The sequence below is a fragment of the Loxodonta africana genome, chromosome 15 (assembly GCF_030014295.1).
Source record: "Loxodonta africana isolate mLoxAfr1 chromosome 15, mLoxAfr1.hap2, whole genome shotgun sequence".
NCBI lineage: Eukaryota > Metazoa > Chordata > Mammalia > Proboscidea > Elephantidae > Loxodonta > Loxodonta africana.
In genome coordinates, this window is record NC_087356.1 from 79,904,722 (window position 1) to 79,924,880 (window position 20,159).

The 20,159-nt window shown below is 53.5% G+C and overlaps 1 protein-coding gene across 1 annotated transcript in view; it reads left to right on the top strand.

Moving 5' to 3' along the window:
- DSCAML1 (DS cell adhesion molecule like 1) overlaps positions 1 to 20,159 on the top strand; it is a 418,105-nt gene that overhangs the window by 303,359 nt on the left and 94,587 nt on the right. Inside the window, exons 6-10 of the mRNA XM_064269007.1 lie at positions 3,083 to 3,358; positions 6,053 to 6,349; positions 7,943 to 8,215; positions 19,301 to 19,579; positions 19,988 to 20,107. Of these exons, the coding sequence (XP_064125077.1) occupies positions 3,083 to 3,358; positions 6,053 to 6,349; positions 7,943 to 8,215; positions 19,301 to 19,579; positions 19,988 to 20,107 (1,245 nt within the window). The remainder of the gene's footprint in view (positions 1 to 3,082; positions 3,359 to 6,052; positions 6,350 to 7,942; positions 8,216 to 19,300; positions 19,580 to 19,987; positions 20,108 to 20,159) is intronic.

The following is a 20,159-nucleotide window of genomic DNA, read 5'->3' on the forward strand; positions in this document are numbered from 1 at the left end:
AGCAATCCATGATAGGGACACCGATCAATCAGCTCAGATGCTGGGTGTAAACAACTGATTAGCCACACCAGGACCTTCCAGCTGGACATCAGCTCTGGTCCTTTCCTGTTCCTCCCCCATCACAGAGCCCTAGGGACCCAGGAAGCCTGAGCAGAACCCCCCACCCCCACCATGAGCAGAGAAACAGAGGCAAAGAGGCTATGTCAGGGAAGGTACCCTGGTTGAGGATCCATGAGATCAAGGGTCATGCTTGCCCCCACCCCACCCTGCCCCTTGCTTTGCACCTGGCCTCAGGTTCCCCATCAGTAAAATGGGAGGCCCCTTCCAGCCCCTGCATCCAGAGTCTGGCTCTGAGTTCCTTGCTCTCTGTCTGCAGGGGAGGTGCCGGCAGCAGTGGGACGGGATCTGGAGACCCTTGGGGAAACCAACACCTTGGCGGCAGCAATAGCCAGAGTCCCTAAACATTGTGTCCCGAGAGCATCATGAAGTCATTCAACCTGGGCAGTGGGAAGGGGCAAGTCCAGAGGCTATCCCACCCCAAATCCTGCAAAAAGATTCATTCTGTGCGCAAGGTTGGCCAAGGAAGCCTTCCTCCCACTTCACCCCCCACCCCTGCCCAGCTCATGGGCTCTCAGCTGCAGGCCTGCAGACCCTCAGGTCACCAGGGAGCACAGCAGAGCTCACCCCTCTGGCCTTCTGCTTGATGTCCTGACTCCCCAGCCCAGATCATGGCCTGGTCTCCTTTCCCACAGAGCAGAGGGTCTTGACAGTTGGAGTGAGTTTATCTGGGGTGCTGAGGAGAGGTCCCCACACACAAATTCACTGTGAAGCTGAAAGAGCAGGAAGAACCTCAGGAAATGCCCTGGGAGGACATGAGGCAAATGCTGAGGTTAAAAGCCCAAAGCCCTGCTTCAAGGGCTGAGGGCTTCCTGTCAGACAAACAAGCCCTAGATAGCAGAGTGAGCAGACAGAAGGAACAGGGTTGACACCCCCTTCTTTCCCTAAGCACTGTCCAAAAAAGTCTGGTCTAATATTACCTTCACCTTCTTCCTCATCCTCCTGTTGCATGTGTGTGCGCGCACACGCACACACACACACACACACACACAAGCTGATAGAACGTGTCAGGAGGGCAGCATTTTGCAGATCTGATTCTGAGCATATTTGGTGTTCATGGCTCCTGCCCCAATACAGACAGGCAAGGGGGTACTTTACACATGTTTACATGGCCACTTCCCCATACACGTGCACACATATATGGCTCCTGTACACACATGGGATACACACATTTCTCCACTGTGACATGCTCATATTCAAGGACATTCACACAGATATACAATAAGTAACTGCCTACAGATGTGCACATGCCCACACTGCCCACGTCTGCGAGCGGCCCTTATTCCCCTCAGACCCCCAGCTCCCCATCCCACCCCACAGTGGGCTTGGAACACTTGTCCCTGTCTTGCATCTTCCCTGACAGCCCCTCTCTGCCAGGTTCCTGGAGAAGAAAGTAATGCTTTCAGTCTACATCCCTGCCTTCCTCACCCCCACCCCATTCTACCACCAAGCCCCTGCAGGGGCAGCGAGGAGTCAGAGGCATGCACACCAAGCCCTGACTGGTGACTGGGACAAGCAGGATGCCACCTGCCTTGTTGTGCGCTGACATTTGCTGGGCAGTGGGCAAAGGCTCTGGGGAGCCATCAGGGAGAGCCAAGTGTGAACAGTTGTATCTGTTCTGGCTGCTCCCCACCCAGGCAGGCCTGAAGTCTCTCCCTCTCCTGCAGCCTGCCTTATTAGGAGCCCCAAGCTTCTGCAGGCCAGACTCCCCTATACAGAACCCCAAGCCCCATGGAGATCAGGAGAGAGAGGCAGGCTTGGGGCTGCTAACCAGCCAGCCAAGCAGCAGACACAGCTCAGGCCACAGTAGTCATACAAAGATGAGTGTCTCCCAGCCCAGAGGGAGAAACAGACAAAAGAGGTGATTAAAAGACAGTGTGCTTAGTGCACAGGGTCCGAAGGATCCTTAACCCAGCCAGAACGGGGGAGTGGTGACCAGAAAGGCTTCCTGGAAGAGATGACACCCGAGCTTAGTTCTGAAGGATGAGTCCAGTCCAGCTGCTGGTGAGTCACTTCCAACTCATGGCGACCCACGTATGTCAGAGTAGAACTGTGCTCCATAGTTTTCAATGGCTGATTCCTCTGAAGTAGATTGGCAGGTCTTTCTTCCAAGGTGCTTCTGGGTGAACTCAAACCTCCCACTTTTTGGTTAGCAGCTAAGCGTATTAACCATTTGCACCACCCAGAGGCTCTGAAGGATGAGTAGGAGTTAGGCAATAGGGGCAAAGAGGGCTCTTAGGCAGAGGCTCTGAAGGATGAGTAGGAGTTAGGCAACAGGGGCAAAGAGGGCTCGTAGGCAGAGGCTCTGAGGCAAGAAATAGTGCAGGTGGCCGCTGCCCCAGTGTATAGCTGTGGTGGCAACAGACAGGGCTGGGAGGAGCAGGAGGGCCAGGTTTCTGAGGGTCGTGAGGACTTTGAAGGCCACACTGACGCTGAGAGCCATGGAATTTCTGACCAGGAAAGTGGTCAGCTGTAGCATGGAGGGTAGATAGGAAGACAGGAGGAGGCTACTTTGAGATCCAGACAGGAGTCTGGGGCGGCAGCAGGGATGAAGAGGAGGGAGTCAACCAATCAATCCATGTGAAGGAAGTCCAACCAGCAGAAGGCAGCCATCATCTGTATGAGTACCGGAGACAGATGGCTGGGTCAGGCGTGCCTCCCTGGTTCTGAGCACAGAGGCAGCATAAACGAAGCACAGGCATCAGAACAGGAGGTGCAGAGAGATCTGGCCGTGCCATTTGACAGATGAGTACAAGGAGGCCTAGAAAGGGGAATTCACTAGACCTATTTTTATTCCACACAAGTGGCCCTGGGGAAGCAGCTGGGCTTGACCCCAGGCCTCCTGACACCCAGGCCCTTTTGTGACCAAGCCCATCCCAGCCTCGCTCCACCCACAGTAAGCCCTTTTTCTCTTCTTTTTCTCCTCCCATTTCCCATCACCCCTTCCCTTCCTGGCTCGGCCCAGACCCCCTTCATGTGACCCTGACACCAAAGAAGCTGAAGACCGGCATTGGCAGCACGGTCATCCTCTCTTGTGCCCTGACCGGCTCCCCAGAGTTCACCATCCGCTGGTACCGCAACACCGAGTTGGTGCTGCCCAACGAGGCCATCTCCATCCGTGGGCTCAGCAACGAGACCCTGCTTATCACCTCAGCCCAGAAGAGCCATTCCGGGGCCTACCAGTGCTTCGCCACCCGCAAGGCCCAGACCGCCCAGGACTTCGCCATCATTGTGCTCGAGGGTGAGTGGGGCAGCCACGGCATAGGGGGCTGGGTTCAGAGCCTGGCTCTCCCAAACCAGGGACTCTGGACTCCCCAAGCCCCAACTAGGAGGTGACCTGCTCCAGACCCCCTCCCTCCCCTCCCACCAAGATGGTAACAGTGAGAGGAGGCATTTATCTAGTGCTCACTCCCTATCAGGCAGATGCCTTAGGTAATCCTCCCCAGGGCCCTGCATGGAGGTACGTCTACGTTACCTATTTTGTAGTTGAGGACACTGAGGCTTCAGTCACTTGCCCGAAGAACAGAGCTGGGATTTGAACTCTGGATGCTTAACCATCATACTATGTTGCCTCTGGCCTCTGACATTACTAGAACTTTACTATTAGAGGAATCTTCTTTTGAGCCCTCGAGTCTCCCAGAGGCCCTGGAAGAGTGATGTCAAGAACCTCTTGACTTTCCCACCCTCTCCCTGCCTGAGGCCTCTTCATGGCAGGCCGTATTTCTTATTACAGGCTGGGCTTTCAACCTGTTTCTCTCTCCCTTTAAAGCTGCCACCGCCTAGGGTTTCTCATGCAGGACCTCTGTGTGTGGTTGCTCAGGTTGTTCACTGCACAGGTGTCCAGTCAAGAGTGTGAGTGAGGGCTGAAATTCAGCTTGCATTCCATTTGCCAAGCCATGAGCCCTGGCACCTGGCTGTGAGCACGTGGAGGAAGTGCCTTTCTCTCATTTGCACAAAGGTGTAGTGGAGCTGAGGTCCTACCTAGCCTTACCCCAAGTTTAGTGGTTCCCTGGCTCCTCCTTTGTTGCTACATTAAAAAAAAAAAGCCTACAACGCTATTCCTTCCAAGGGTTTTCACTATGGTAACAGACGCCACACCCAACCAAGTCCCACAGGCATCAGGACCCTGCACAGTGCCACTGTCATGGCCAATGGGTCCTCAGCCCTTGGAGGTGGGATGAGGGAGCCAGGCACTCCCGAACCTAAGCCCTCATCCTTCACCCTGAGGGCTATGCTCAGCAAGCCACCCTACTCTCAGCCCCTCCTACTGTCCAGCCAAATCCCTGCCCTCTTCCCAACAAGGAAGCACAGCAGTCAGGCACAGGTGAGTTTGAAACAGGTGTGATTCCTCTCAGGGGACCTCCTGTCTGCCTAATTCCCCACCTGGGAGGGGGCAGACCACGCCCACCCAGCAGAGGTTCTCCCTAAGGGCCACCCCCTTCACCTCTGGTGGAATTACAGGGGCTCTTTTTTTTTTAGAGGATAGCCACTGATGGCCAGGTCAGAACAGGGACATGGAAAGTGAGGCTGGTGGGAGGGACACAGAGGGAGGAAGGGGGCGGGGGACATCCATGAGGGGAGGGGACAGGGAAAGGAGATGAGGGGCCAAAGGCAAAGAGATCCCATGGAGCACCCCCAGCCCCTGTCAGAGCCAGGCTGCTCCTGCGTTGTAGATAAGGGTCTCCCCAGAAATGGGGGCGGGGGTTGGCAGACTGGCGGGGTCTTATACTCACATCAGCATTTTGGTATGAAATGTGGATACATGAGTAGGGTGTGAAGGAAATCATCTTGCATCTGCCTTGCTTTATTTAATTATTTATTTATTTTTAGTACTAAATGCCTATTTTAATCCTTTACAACAATCCTGTGAGGAAAGGTGGGCCAGGCTAGTAACTACATCTCCATGTTCCATGGGAGGAAGTTGGGACATAGAGGTTAATTGTCTTGTCCAAGGTGATGCAGTTAGCCAGGAAGTAAGGCCCGACCGCAGACTCCCCTGACTTCTGCTATCTGGCCCCACGCTGCCTCTGGGCACCTTGTGTTTCAGCCTCAGAGTCAGGGCCTTTGGCTAGCAGGCCACAGCACCAGCCCCTCCCCAGCTGGCATGGTCACATGGAAGGAGGACTGGACTGATACTCGCAGGTCTGGCCTGGTCAGGTCCTGGTTCCCCACTTAGTTAACCTCCCAAGCCTCCAAGGAGGAGAGAGAAGAGGCAAAGGAAACGCTGAGAGGAACAAACACTTTACACCTGCCATGCAGGAGATCAGGTTCCCTTCCCAGCCAGCACACCTCATGCACAGCCACCGCCTGTCTGTCAGTGGAGGCTTGAGTGTTGCTGTGGTGCAGAACAGGTTCCAGTGGAGCTTCCAGACTAAGACAGACTAGGAAGAAAGGCCTGGTGATCCACATCCAAAAATCAGCCAATGATCACAATGATTCAATCTGTACACCATCGTGGGGATGATGCAGGCCCTGGCAGCATTTCATTCTGTTGTGCGTGGGGTCACCGTGAGTCAGAGCCCAACTCGACGGCAGCTGACAACAACAACACTTATTAAGCACTTACAAAATGATGTACTAAGCATCTTAAATCCATCAATCCACGTGATCCTCACAACATCTGTGAGATGGGTATAATCATTATCCCCATTTTACCAATGAGGAGATAGACTCAGAGAGGGTAAGTAACTTGCCCAAAGATACAGAGCTAACCAGCGCCTGGGGCAGGATTCAAACCCAAGAGTCTTAGCCCATATGCAGTAGTAACTGGCACTTCATAGGGTTTTGTGGATAGCAAATGAACTGATGTATGTGAAAGTTCTTTATTACTATGACAGCCGCTGCCTTGCCTCCTCCCCTGTGCGGGGCAGGTGGCTCAGCGGGACAGTCCGTCCATGGCATGGTGACCCAGAAGGGGGCTGTTTGCTCCCTGCAGATGGCACGCCCCGCATTGTCTCATCCTTCAGCGAGAAGGTGGTCAACCCCGGGGAGCAGTTCTCGCTGATGTGCGCAGCCAAGGGTGCCCCGCCCCCCACCGTCACCTGGGCCCTGGACGATGAGCCCATCTTGCGGGACGGCAGCCACCGCACCAACCAGTACACCATGTCAGATGGCACCACCATCAGCCACATGAACATCACAGGCCCCCAGATCCGGGATGGAGGCGTGTACCGATGCACGGCGCGGAACTCGGTGGGCAGTGCTGAATATCAGGCGCGAATAAACGTAAGAGGTGCCTGTCTACATTTAAATATCAGAATAGGCTTTTGAGTTCCTTTGCCATGTCTGTGGTTACCATTATTCTTGTGCGACTAGTACTTATTATTCATCATTTTGATTTTAGCAGAGGTTCTCTCTCCTCTATTCCCCTTTCCCTACCCTCCACAAGTCTCAGCATCCATTCTGTGTGTATGTCTCCGGTATAGTTCTCTCCTCTTCACCTTCCCACCTCCACTTCCTTGCCCTTTCTGCTCTCTCCCAATCCTACCCGCCCCCCACTCTCTCTACCCCATTCCTCCCTATCAAACCCCTTTGGGCCCTGGGTACACCAAGTACCCCACTAGCATCCGCCAGTCCCACCAGAGCCTTGCAAGGACAAGGAAAGGGTAATGGGGCCCAGACTTGACCTTTCATATGGGTGCCCACCAAGACTATGCTCCTGGTATCCTCCTACTGACCCCCTAAGTGTAAGCAGCCAGGATTCGGGGCAGCATCTTCTCCCAAGCCACCTCCCTCTATCCCTCCCCCACCCGTAATCAAGAGGAGGAGTCTGAGGCTGGGTGGGGGTGTCTCAAGGCAGGCAGCCTCAAGAGTGAGATGAGGGAAGGGTCTTTAAGGTGATCCTCCCCATTCCTCAGTTCTCCAAAGCCACTGTGATGAGAGCAGAGTCTTCCCTGAAGCACTTGTAGCCTTGTGGGGCCTGACAGGTCCTCATCTGACCCCACCAGCAACCCCTGACCAAAGGACAAAGGAGGAGCAGGGAGGAGGGCCCCTGGCTTGGGGGCACTGGCTGCTACCATGGGAGCAGGGAAGGGAAGCCACCTTGACTTGAGGAGTCTTAGGGCTGAGGGGGCCCCAGGAGACTCCCTAGCCCTGCCCCTCATCTTCTGAATGAGGAACCTAAAGCTGGAGAACTTCTGGTACCCTCTCCACCACTGTTACATGGGGGCCTCTGAACCCCCTGGGAACTCCACATTGCCCCCGCCCATCTGACCCAGAGGAGGACACCCTCTCTGTCCGCCTGCCTGTAGGACCAGAGCGTCCTTTCATAGCCATTTCTCAGGGACACACAATACACATTTACCTGTTGAAAGAAAATCACCAGCTCATCCCAGTGAAGATCTTATTGTTTTTCAAATATTTAACATATTTCACATCCTTTTTGGTCCGAGACCAAAATGAATGAAAGTAAAATCTCCGAGTTCCCATTTGGACTTAAAAACGTTAATTTCCCCATAAATGAGGCCTCCCCTACCCAAATCCCAGTCACTTCTTGGTGAGGCTGAAATCTGGGCGTATGCCTCTGCCTCTGGGAAGGGAATAGATTCTTGCTTCCCTACCACAGTGAGTCCTGGACAGACTATAACAACAAGAAAAAAAAAAACCCTTGCTGTGGAGTCGAATCCGACCGATAGCCGCGGGTACTCCTAATTCAAGCCTCAGCTTTTCACCTTTTAAGAAAGGCCTCCCCCGACCCCCACTGCATTTTTCCCCTTGAAAATCTCAGGGGCCAAGCAACTGAGAACAGCGCACGGGGTGCCTGACTGTCCCTGGCTGACAGCACCACCTGCCCTCCTCTCCTCCCCTCCCCTCGACTCCCATCCAGGGCCCCCCAGCATCCGGGCCATGAGGAACATCACGGCAGTCGCAGGGCGGGACACCCTTATCAACTGCAGGGTCATCGGCTACCCCTATTACTCCATCAAGTGGTACAAGGACGCCCTCCTGCTGCCTGACAACCACCGCCAGGTGGTGTTTGAGAACGGGACCCTCAAGCTGACCGACGTGCAGAAGGGCATGGATGAGGGGGAGTACCTGTGCAGCGTCCTCATCCAGCCCCAGCTCTCCATCAGCCAGAGCGTCCACGTGGCGGTCAAAGGTAGGCCCGCCCCCCACAGCTGGGCCCCACCCACCTGTGGGCATGGTCGACCGGGATGTGTGGGTCCCTTTCCAGCCAGCCCGAGGTCAGCAGAAGGCAGTCCTGGGTGAGTAGAAGGCCAAGGAAGAGAGGCCCAGTCAGACAACTGGAAGAAAGTGACAAGGTGGAAGGCTGTGAGTGGACACAGGGGCGGTGAGCACCTCAAAGTCCCAATTCCCTCAGTGGGCAGCAGGACAAGGAAGCACTGTCCCCAGGGGCATGAGAGGTCAGTTACAGACAAAGAGGAGCCATGTCACATTCTGGGCAAGAAGCCACACTGGTCACCTGATATAGAGATGGAGCCACCAAGAACTAAGTAGGGTACACCAGAAATGAGCAGCAGGCTCCAGGACAGGAGCCAGAGAGCAGGAGCAGCAGGGCCTGGGTGGAGGGAGCATGCTGGGTGCCCTGACTCCCTTCTGGGGCACAGAGATGGGGCTCAGGCTGCTTCTACAGGACTGGGAATGTGGCCTCTGCTAATGTGGCCTCCTGGGCCCTTCATGCTCACCTGGGCAGGTCTGTGCTTCGTACGGGGACCCTTAGCTCAGTGCGTGGTATGTGGTGGCCATTCAGTAAATGTCTGTGGATTAAATGAGTGAATGAATATAAATGAGCAAATAAATGACCAATGTCCCCTTGGTTCTGAGGCTGTGCAGGTATGTGAAGCTCTCAAATACGTTCTTTGGAATTGATGGGTCTGGAGGCTGTGTGGGCAATGTGTGAGGGAAGGGTGACCTGGGGCAGGGTGAGGAGGTGGGCCCTGCTGGGTCTGACTTCAGAGAGGCCAGTGAGACCAGAGGTGAGATGTCACTGACTCAGTGACGGTCGTGCTGAACAGCCAGGGTGGGCTCAAGCACTGGGAGACTAACACGGTGAGCTGTCCTCTGCAGAGGGCCCCCTGTGAGCCTGAGGCTCCGGAAGCATGAAGACCAACCGCAGCCTGAGGCTCCACATAGGGGAGAGTCCAGGAGAGTCTGGGTCTCCAGCACCCTCCTGGTCTTTAGCATCAGACAGCAATCACTATAATATGACAGATATAAAGCATCCCAATCCCTAAGCTAAACGTTCTATTTGCCTTGTTTTATTTAATGCCCATAACCTCCCACCCATTTAAGGCCGGGTACCATTTTTCTCCCCAGTTTCCAGGGGGAAAAGCTGAGACACAGAAATTTGACTCCAAATTGTCATATGGAGTCAGAATTTTTCCCAGATCTGTCTAACTTCAAAACCCAGGCTACAACCCAAAATGACCCAGGCTAGGAGGAAGAGCATATGCCACGCCCCACCCTCAGGAATAAAGAGCTTTGGGGACCACCTGAAAAGGAATCAGGAAGAGAGACCAGAGTCCGTGAGAGTCCTCAGCTCTTGTCACCTGGGGGCTTCCTTCCCGTGGGCATCTGTGGCCAGGGCAGTGAGAAAGGGGAAGCCAGAGACCCAGTTCCCTCTGCAGCCCCGAGGGAAGAGAGGGAAGGGGCAGCATTAACGAGGAGAGGAAAGTAGCCTGGGCCTTGGGGTCCACGGGAAGGAAGAAAAAGAGAGGAGGGGTCCAGGCCTGAGAAAGAGCCCTGACACATGAGAGACTGCCCCAGTGAGTCCCAGGCCTCTGCTTTCTTCTTTGGCTCCATGATGGGAAGCAAGATTGAACAAGGCATTGTTGGCAGGAAGAGGGAAGTCTGGGAGAAGGGAGAGTTGCGGGAGACAGATGCTGCATTTGGTTTGAGCCCTTTCAAGGTGTGATGATGGGCATTCAGGTGGACATGTCTGGTGGACACCTCGAAAAACAGATCCCTCCCGCAAAATAAGCAACCAAGCTTGTTGCCATCAAGTCTATTCCAACACAGCAATCCCGTGCGATACAAAGTAGAAATGTGCTCCATAGGGTTTTCAATAGCTGTAATCATTATGGAAGCAGTTTGCCAGGCCTTTCTTCCACAGAGCCTCTGGGTGGGTTCAAACCACCAACCTTTAGGTTAGCAGCTGATCATAAACCACTCGCACCACTCAGAAAGCAGAAGGCTGGGCCAGTGCTTCTCCTTTGTGCTCCCTGTCACCTGGGGCTCACCTTTATCAGAGCGCAGGACCGTGTCATATGCATCCCCTGGACCCACCACCTATCACAGTGCCAAACAGGAAGGGTTTCCTGAACTAAAGCTGAGGAGGTTTTCTGGGTTGAAATGGCTTTCCGGGAAGCATCACTTTGAACCCAGCACCCCGAGAGAACTATGCGGATCTATGGCCATCTCAGGCCCAGGAGGGAGAAAGGAGACTCTAAGAGCACTTGGCTTCCCCCGCTGCACCCCAGCCAGGCTGAGGGGCAGGCCGGCCACCTTCCCAGCCTGATCCTTGCACCCAGCCCAGGTGTGCTGCTGTGCCAGCAGAAACCTCACCACACCCAGGCCACATCCCCACCCCAAGGACACGGGAGGCATCCTGGGCAAATCAGCTTAGTAGCGATGGCCTGCCTCTCCCCTCCCGGCAATGCGGACCGCCTGTATCCATTTCCCGTTACAAGCAGTGGACTGAGAATTTACAGTGTAAACATCACATATTAAAACATCTAACCTTTCCTCTACTCCCTTCGCCCATCCGCACCAGCAGGCATTTGGCCAGGTTTGTTGGCTTAAAAAAAAAAAAAAGATAACAGGGCTCCAGCGAGCCTCGGAGGACACGGAACGTTCTGAAAGCTGCTTCTGCTCATCAATTATTCAGTCCCATTCAGGGAACGATCGGTCCTAATGAATTGGATCTGAAGCATTCCGTCCCAGTGACTCGCTGGGCCTGTTATGATTGTGCCGAGCGAGCGACAGGGTCTCCCTTCCCAGGAAGAGGAAAAGGGGTGTGTGTGTGTGTATGTGTGTGTGTGTGCGTGTGTGTGTGTTATCCTAGAGGGCAGAGTCCATGTCCCAGCACATGCCTGGCACTCATAAACAACTCACAAAGCGAGTGTCGTGTGTGCAGGGGTTTGCATGTATGTGTGCATGTGTGTAAGGATTGTGTGTGCAGGAGTGCACGTGTGTGCAGGGGTTTGCATGTGTGTGTATGTGTGTAGGGATTGTGTGTGCAGGAGTGCTTGTGTGTGCAGGGGTTTGTGTGTGTGTGTATGCATGTAGATACACACCTGCACACAACCCCCTTGCCCCCACCCCAGCCCCAGGGTCTGAAATTTTTCAGAAGCCCAGCCCCAGAGGAGGTGTAGCCACCTGTTTTCTCCAGACCAAGCAGTGGCATTTGTGTGAGGGGCCCTGGGATCCCCTGCCCCTGCCACTCCTAAAGGTCAGGTCCCTCGTCCCCATGGCTCCCTGGCTCTCTCGCCCAACCTCATTAGAATGCACTTTTGCAGAAGAACCCATCAGAGCTGATTATGATCGCGCTGCTTGATTAGCTGACTTGCCGTTCCAGAGTTGCCTAGGAGGGGAGTGGAGGAGGAGCCCCTGGGCATGGAAAGGGGGGCCCCACTCTGAGAGGAGGAAGGAATGGGCCCAGGGACAGCACTCCAGAGCCCACTCCCCCTGCCTGGCTGGACAGTGCATCCCACCCAGAGGACCTGGAATGCAGAAAAGGGAGAGGTGGGGTGGGGTGGGGCACTAGATGCTGGAGAAAAATGGTAGCCCCTCCCCCACCATTTTGTGGGGCCGTCCTAGGCAGGGCGGGGCAAAAACCCGATGCTGCTCCGTGAGCTGGAAAAACAACTGCTGACTCCATTCCTTCTGGGACTGCTTGTCTTCTAATGAATTTTTCAAACACTGAGCTGAGAAGAGCAGAGCACGCCGCACAAGCATGCACACGTGTGCACGTGCAGACAGCTGCTACATGTCTATATGTATGTACATGCAACAAATATACACACAGAAACCTGTTCACACTTGCAGGCACACACACGTATATACACGCATACTAGCAGTTACATATTCACAAATGTTTCCTCCATCCGTACGCTCCTGCAAGGCAGCATTCCTGAGCCATCAAAGGTGACTGCAGGTGGTACCATATGAAATATTGCCCAGGCGATCCTACTGCGGCCCAGGCAAGCGGGAGGAGCAGCGGGGAGAGAGGGTGGAGGGTGATTCCAGGGCTGCCTGGGCTTTGGCACATGTAACACTGACTGGCAGGAGAGAGCCAGGCTTCGAGGAAGGTGGGTGCCTGTCTCCAGGCATCCAGTGAGATCCTTGGCAGGATGCTAAGAGGCGGGCTCACAGATTCAACCTAGATTTGGTGTCTTTAGGGCCCTCTGTCGCTGAAAAATAATGTAGTATAAAAGCCTCTCTGGGCACGCAGGCCGAATGTTTAATTAACTAAGAAGGCAGAGCTGCAACTGGGGCTGCTTGGCAGGGCTCGGTGTGAGGGAACATCTCCATCCCCACATCTGAGCCTCCTAGGGCCTCTGGAGCCAACACAAGGCCATGAGGTGCCCTGTCTATGCTCAGCAGGGCCGGTACCAGAAGGCAGTGCCAACTCCCTGTGGAGAGCAATCAGAAGAGAACACATGTACACACACGTGCACACACACGTACACACACGTGCACACACACGTACACCCTCACTCCCAGATGCCCACCATCCCTACCCACCATCCCTACCCACGTTCCTTCTTCCCTAGCTGCTCAATGCTAAGCTGCAGCTATTGCTCAAACCAGTCCCTCCCATATGCTTGGGAGCCTTTGGAGGCCTCTTCCCATCCTGGTGAATGGGAAGGGGGTTTCTGTGATCACAGGGCTTAAGAGAGAGCCAGTCCCGGGGCCAAATGCCTGCTGTTGGCAGAGGTGGAGGTTTGCAAGGAGCCCTGCTGGAATCCACCAGAAAGGAGCTCCACAGGGTCCACAGGAGGAGATTGCCTAATTGTACTTGGGGGAGGGGGCCCGCAGAAGGTGCTGCCAGCAACCCCATTCCCTCTGCAGAGGGGGCCAGGAACGTAGCAGCAGGCATCCTCCTTACTGGACAGACACGTCTCTTGATGACGATGACGATGATTATGATGAAGCACCACATCCATTTATTCATCCAGAGACATTTACTGAGCACCCACTGTGTTCCAGGCGCTACTCTAGATTCCACCAATACAGTTGTGCTCCAAACAGACAAAAACCCCTGTCCTCAGGGAGCTTACATTCTAGTGAGGAAATGGATAATATGTTAACTATGTCCTATGTCAAACAGGAAGTGAGGGTGACAGTGTCAAGTGGAGGGAGGAGTGGTTTGTCATTTTAAAGTGGGTGATCAGGGAAGGCTTTACCTGAGAAGAGACAGTTGCATAAAAACTAAAGTAGGTTATTATTGTTATTGTCAGAGGTTGAAAATCTGTGTCGGGCTTTAGAGATTTTTTGATCCAACCCCTCCATTTTGCAGATGAGGAAACTGAGGCTCGGGGCAGAGGCAGGTGCTAGTAAGGAGGCAATTGTCCTAAGGTCAGTTGAGTGAATAGCAGAGTCTGGAATCCAGGTGTCCTAGCTTCCAGGCATAGCTCTTACCGGTCTCCATGCTGCCTCGCCAGGAAAGCCCCAACTTCCCGCAGGGCCCAGTCTCTGCTAACAGGTGCAGTAAATAAAAAGGCTCAGTCTCCCAGAGTGATGATGAGAGACACCATAAAGTGTTTATGAGGCGAGCCCGTGGCCAGCACACCCTCACTTGTACAACCCTCTCAAGCAAGTAACTGTAAAGGGTTTACGGTCGCCCAGCACCAATGGGCCGCCACGACCTGTGTATCTTCTCAACTACTTTGTGCTCTGGCCTCTTTGCCATTGCAGCACCTTGCTCAGGTCCCACGTCCCTCAAAGCTGGCCAAGCTGGTGGCCAAGTTGCCCTCTCAGTAAAGATGGTCGTGGCCAGAGCAGAGCTTCTAGAGAGAAGGTCCTGGGTACATGACATCCCTGCCCCACCACCACCACCACATTCAGGCTAGTGGCTGGGGAAATGCTGGGACTTGGGGGCAGGAAGGGGGGCCTTGTAGACTGCAATAACACTGAAGGGGTCCCTGATGGTCACTGTGATGGAGGTGGCCAGGGAGTTCTACCTCCAAAGGGGATTGTTCCCCTACAGGGGGAAAACGAACAAGAGGCACATTAAATTGGCCGGGGTCCACCTTCTGAGCATCGGTGAGGTTCACAGATCAGAACACAGCCCATATCTGGGCAGCAGCCAAACATACATATCCCAGAGTCCCCACACCTGGTTTCTCAGAGCCTCCCACTCACGGCCCTCCCGCAAGTATTTAGCAAGTCCCAGAAAGGCCCCAGGATCCCTGGGCTTTTTTCTCCCTCCAGGTCATCCCTGTGTGTGGACTTACATTGATGTTGAAATGCTTGACTGGAACCAAGGAATTCTGTGAGCAGCTTCGGCCCCTAGCACTCCCACAAAAGAGTTCCTAAGGGGACATCTATCAGCCACAGCATCTTACGTGCCCCAGTCAACCTGTGGCAGGTGCAGGGGGGGCAGGAGGGTGCTGCTGCCTGGCAACAACATTTGTGGTAGAGGGGAGCGAGGAGTTCTGGAGTTTTCTGTCATCTGCCTCCCACAGGACAATGGTGCTCTAGGGACACTGGGCCAGCCCAGGTGGATGTCTGACCTCCCGGGATGGATGCTGGCCTCTCTCTCCTTAAATAGCCTCTCAAAGAGTCACCAGTGTTATCCTGGAAGACTGGAAAGGAGTGACAGCCCCTAGCTGGCCTCTGCTCCTTGACTCAGTCTCTTCCCTCTATCTTACCCATTCGTTTTTTGAAAGCGTGTGAGTCCTTTAACTCTCAGTTCAATGCTACCTCCTTGAAGAAAACCAAAGACACGAGAGAAAAATTAGTCCTAATGACTGATGGACCACAAGTACTACACCCTCCACCAGACTGAATCCAGCACAACTAGATGGTGCCCGGCTACCACCACTGACTGCTCTGACAGGGATCACAGTAGAGGGTCCCAGACAGAGCTGGAGAAAAATGTAGAACTAAATTCTAATTCACACACACAAAAAAGACTAGACTTACTGGTCTGAGACAGGAGAAACCCCAAGAGTATGGCGCCCAGACACCCTTTTAGCTCAGTAATGAAGTCACTCCTGAGGTTCACCTTTCAGCCAAAGATTAGACAGGCCCATAAAACAAAATGAAACTCAAGGGGCACACCAGCCCAGGGGCAAGGACTAGAAGGCAGGAGAAGACAGGAAAGCCGGTAATAGGGAGCCCAAGGTCATGGGGTTGGTAAACAATGTCACAAAATTAATGAGAAGCTAGTTTGTTCTGTAAACCTTCATCTAAAGTACAATTAAATAAACAAATTAAAAATAAGAAATGCCACCTCCTCCAGGAAGCTGCAACCACCCAACTAGATGACACCCCTCTCTGCTTTGAGTCCAGCGTCTGTAATCGGGTAGGGCTTGTCTAATAATCGCTGGGGGTATAGCTTACCTTCTCTGCTAATGATAAGCTCCTGGAGGGTCCATCTGAATTTTAGGCATGTTTGTACTTTGTCCAGCTCACATGGAGCATAATGCCTTCACAGAGCAGGCATTTCATAAATATTAGATGAATTAGTTAATTAATGAATTAACGTGCCTTAGTCACTTGTTCCAGTATCTGAATCTCTTCTTACTGGGAGAGACAGTCTTCCCCTTGCCCAAACCAAATCCTCCTGCCTAAATTCAATCTGTCTCTCTCCACGTGCCCTGTCCTCAATGGAAGGATGGTGCTCTGGCCATCCATGCCTGACACCCCCTTAGCCTTCTCTCTCAGCATAACCTCCCACTCCTTGCTTTGCTCACAGGTCCTACTCCACATGGCTGCCAGGATCAGGGACAGATTAATAAACAAGGTATGCATGGGCTTACTTGTGCCTACTTAGTAATCTACGGTAGTACACAATTTCACTTATTTTTCACCGCATCAAAGATGTAGTGAAACCCATGTGAAATTGTGCGCTACAGATTGGTAAGTAAACACAACTAAGCCTGTGTGTACCTTATTTACTGGTTAGTCTGCCCCTGGCCATGACTGCACCTGCTCATGTTCAAGTGTCTGTAGCACTCTTAAACAATAGCGAGGGCCTGGCCCCTGGGAAGGACCAAGGGGGAGGCTTCTGGTTTCGAAATTCCACAGCATAAATATGGCATCTTGAGGAGCAGCTTAGAGCCTCCTTCTTGTTCTGGGTGAACTGCTCTGTGCTCTTCCCACCTCCTGCCCACCTCACAGATGAACTTCCAAAGCCAACCTAGGAAATCATATTCAGGCAGTTCATTAATTTATTCATTCAACAAGCATTTATTGGGCATTTAAAATTTGCAAAATAAATATGCCCTCGCCACTACCCTGAAGATGCTCCTATCTCCCAGGGAAGGTGGTAATACAGTTACCCCTACTGCCGTGTGATGAGTGCCATGTCAAGGTGTGGACCAAGTGCTGCTGGGCTGTGCAGAAGAAGGGTAGGCTTCTCAGAGGAGGTGGCATTTGAGCAGGGTATAAAAGGATGAGGAGGAGTTTCCTGTGAAGCCTGCTGGGCTCTAGCTTTGGGAATTTGTGGAAGGAGGACTGGACCACAACTGGTTCTTCTAGACCTAAGGACTGGGTGGCAGATCTCTGCAGCAATTCCCTCAAAAAGTCCAAGGAGGCTTAGAGAGTCCTGGATCTGATCTAGGAAAAAAAAAAAAAAATTAGAAGGGAATCAGCAAAGGCACAACAAGAGGATCTTCTGGAAAGTCACAGTAATCGCATTGGGCCATAACTAGTGTCAGGGTTCCAGATAAATCTATCTGGGAATATCCAAGGCCCAGGAAGCCCATGTCCCACCCCAGGGAAAAGAGGCAGCCAGAGACGGGGATGGGGAGAGTGGGACAATGACAAGAGCTCCCAGAAAACCTGGCTGTAGTTTAGGAACTGGATTTGGGCCCAGGTGGATCTGTAATAAAAAAGGTCAAAAGCCAGCCAGTGGGCCAGGAAGACACATGGCGGGGGACAGATCAACAGGCCCCCAGTCGTGCTTACACAGGCATGGGCAATGGCTTGGAGCTGTGGGTGTTCATTGGGTGCTGATGGGGCTTCTGTGGCTGGAGTGAAGAGCAGGGTGGGAGATGATATTGGAAAGCCCCGTTGAAGAGTAGGCTTTCATCCCATAGGTTATGGAGGCAACATCCCCCCTAAATGTCACCTCCTCCAAACCTAGACCTCTTGGTTGAGAACTCTCCCAGGGATCCAGAGGGCTGCTGAGGATTTTCTCTCTCAATACCTGTCCCCCTCCAGAGGAGTCTCTCAGCTGAGCCCCCAAAATCCTTGGAGCACCCGGGGGTCCTTGGGCACACATGCAATGCCATCCATCCTTGTCCTCTCAGGACTCATGCCTTGCTGTGGCCACTCTGGATGGACATTGGGTGGAGAGTAGCAGGCTTCCAAGGAGGGGTGGGGCTGGTGCTTGGGAGAAGGCCAGAGGACTGTGGACAGCCTTGTAATTTAATTATTTGACTGCAGAAAGGAGATCTCATCTACTGGGTGCTCATCCTTGTTAAGCTAATTGTCTGTCTCCTTCACTGTCTTCCTCCCCCCACTTGCCGGGGAAGTCGCTGTGGTCTAATTGAGTTATCATAAAGATAATGGCTGATGCTCTAGCCAGAGCAGAGAAAGGAGGATCCTCTCCCACGGACTCAGGCTCCAGACAGGCCCCAGGGGCTGAGATGTGGGCAATAGGGGAAGGAGTTGTGTGGAGGATGCTGTGCCTGGCTGAGCTGCCCAGCCCAATTGACTGTGGTCTCAAAGACAATAGATCTCCCTCTCTGCTTTTTGCCACCATCCAAGAGGAGCTGACTTATAAGGCAAAGGGGGTCTCTGGTATAGACATTTTGGGGGCCTCCTCAGACAAGTGGGAACAGTAGTGGTTCAGTGGTAGAATTTTCCCTTTCCGTGTGGGAGACCCAGGTTCGATTCCTGGCCAGTGCACCTTAAATGTAGCCACCACCCATCTGTTAGTGAAGGCTTGTGTGTTGCTATGATGTTGAACAGATTTCAGCAGAGGTTCCAAACTAAGACTAGGAAGAAAGGTCTGGTGAGCTACTTCCAAAAATCCACCAAAGAAAACCCTATGGATCACAATGGTCCTATCCATGATCAATTATGGCGCAGGACTGGCCATATTTCGTATGGGGTCACCATGAGTCAGGAGGCCAATTCCATGGTAGCTCACAACTCAGAGAGGCAACTGGGCAGCATAATGAAAAGAGCTTGGATCTGGAGATTATACAGATCAGGTTTCAAATCCTACCAATACCTCTTATGACCAGGCAACCTCAGGCAAGTTACTTTTCCTCTCCTCAGTTTCCTCATCTGCAAAATGGGGACAGTTAAGCTCACCTCACATTATAGTGAGAGGATGCAGTGAGATAATTCATATAAAGCGTCCAGATGAAACAGCTGCTGCTGTAAGCTCCCACCAGTCCGTCCACCACCTGACACAGGGAGAGGGTGGGCTGGGTGATGGGACCTCTGCAGGAGAACAGAGAACAGCACTGAGCCTTGAGATGGGCAGCTACGGAGTGCACGTGGGGACTCATCTCAGCACCAGCCTTCTTCTCCTGCCATACGGAACACACCATCTCTACCCATCCCAGGTCCACAGAGAGCTGTGAGATGCATCTCTGGGGTGACAAAGTGGGCCCAGGGGTGTCAAAGAGTGGCAGGAAAGATGAGGTCGCAGCTGAGCAGTGGATCAGCAGGGACCTAGCAGGGGTCTAGAAGCACATACATCAAATCCCAGAATAAATTTAGAGGTCAGAATAAAGGCAGGCTAGCCAAGCCCCTCAACAGAGACGGTGGGGTCCAGGCCAAGAAGGCAATCCAGGTCTGGATGAGTATGGAGATGGAGCCAGGGGACAATGGCAAGGCAGCTAGGCACTTCCAGGAGAATATAGGAGAGTGTGCACCATAGGAGAACAAGTGCCCCTGGGGGGATTCTCTTTAAAGCCCACTCTGGGGGGGTGGTGGGAGGCACCCCGGAGCCCACAGGTGAGGCCGGTGGGCAGTGCTGCTGGCCAGACTGGGGCAAGCAGGGGCCCTGACAGCAGCATTCCTCTTGCCTTCCCAGTGCCCCCTCTAATCCAGCCCTTCGAGTTCCCCCCTGCCTCCATCGGCCAGCTGCTCTACATCCCCTGTGTGGTGTCCTCCGGGGACATGCCCATCCGCATCACCTGGAGGAAGGACGGACAGGTGATCATCTCAGGCTCAGGCGTGACCATTGAGAGCAAGGAATTCATGAGCTCCCTGCAGATCTCCAGCGTATCCCTCAAGCACAATGGCAACTACACATGCATCGCCAGCAATGCTGCCGCCACCGTGAGCCGCGAGCGCCAGCTCATCGTGCGTGGTGAGCAGGGACGGGCCAGCTGTGGGGGAGGGAGGGGAGCTCTGGCCAGCTGCTGACCTGGTCTCTCTATATTGTGAGTGTGAATCACAGGTTCGTGGGAAGTTGCCTCTGGCGAGGGCCTTAAAGATCAAGAGGTCCAAACCTCTTATTTTCCACGACAGGAAACCAAGGCCCTAAGCGGGGGAGGGGAATTGCTCAGTCATTGGCAAAGTCAGGATTGGAACTCAGAATTCTCAACTCCCAGCCCAGTACTCAGCAAAAGGCCTCAGAATCTTGCATTTCAGGAGCTGCTGGCCCCCAACTTTAGAATGATCCAGGCAGGGCTGAAGATGCCTGGAGGACGCCTGAAGCCCCGGGAGACTTATTGGAGACTGAGATCTGCTCTCCCTGCCATCCCTCTTTCTGCAGTGCCCCCTCGATTTGTGGTGCAGCCCAACAACCAGGATGGCATCTACGGCAAAGCTGGGGTGCTGAACTGCTCAGTGGATGGCTATCCCCCACCCAAGGTCATGTGGAAGCATGCCAAGGGTAAGCCCCTGGCTCAGCCAGAATCTCTGAGCAGGGCCAGGGAAGGGGAGGG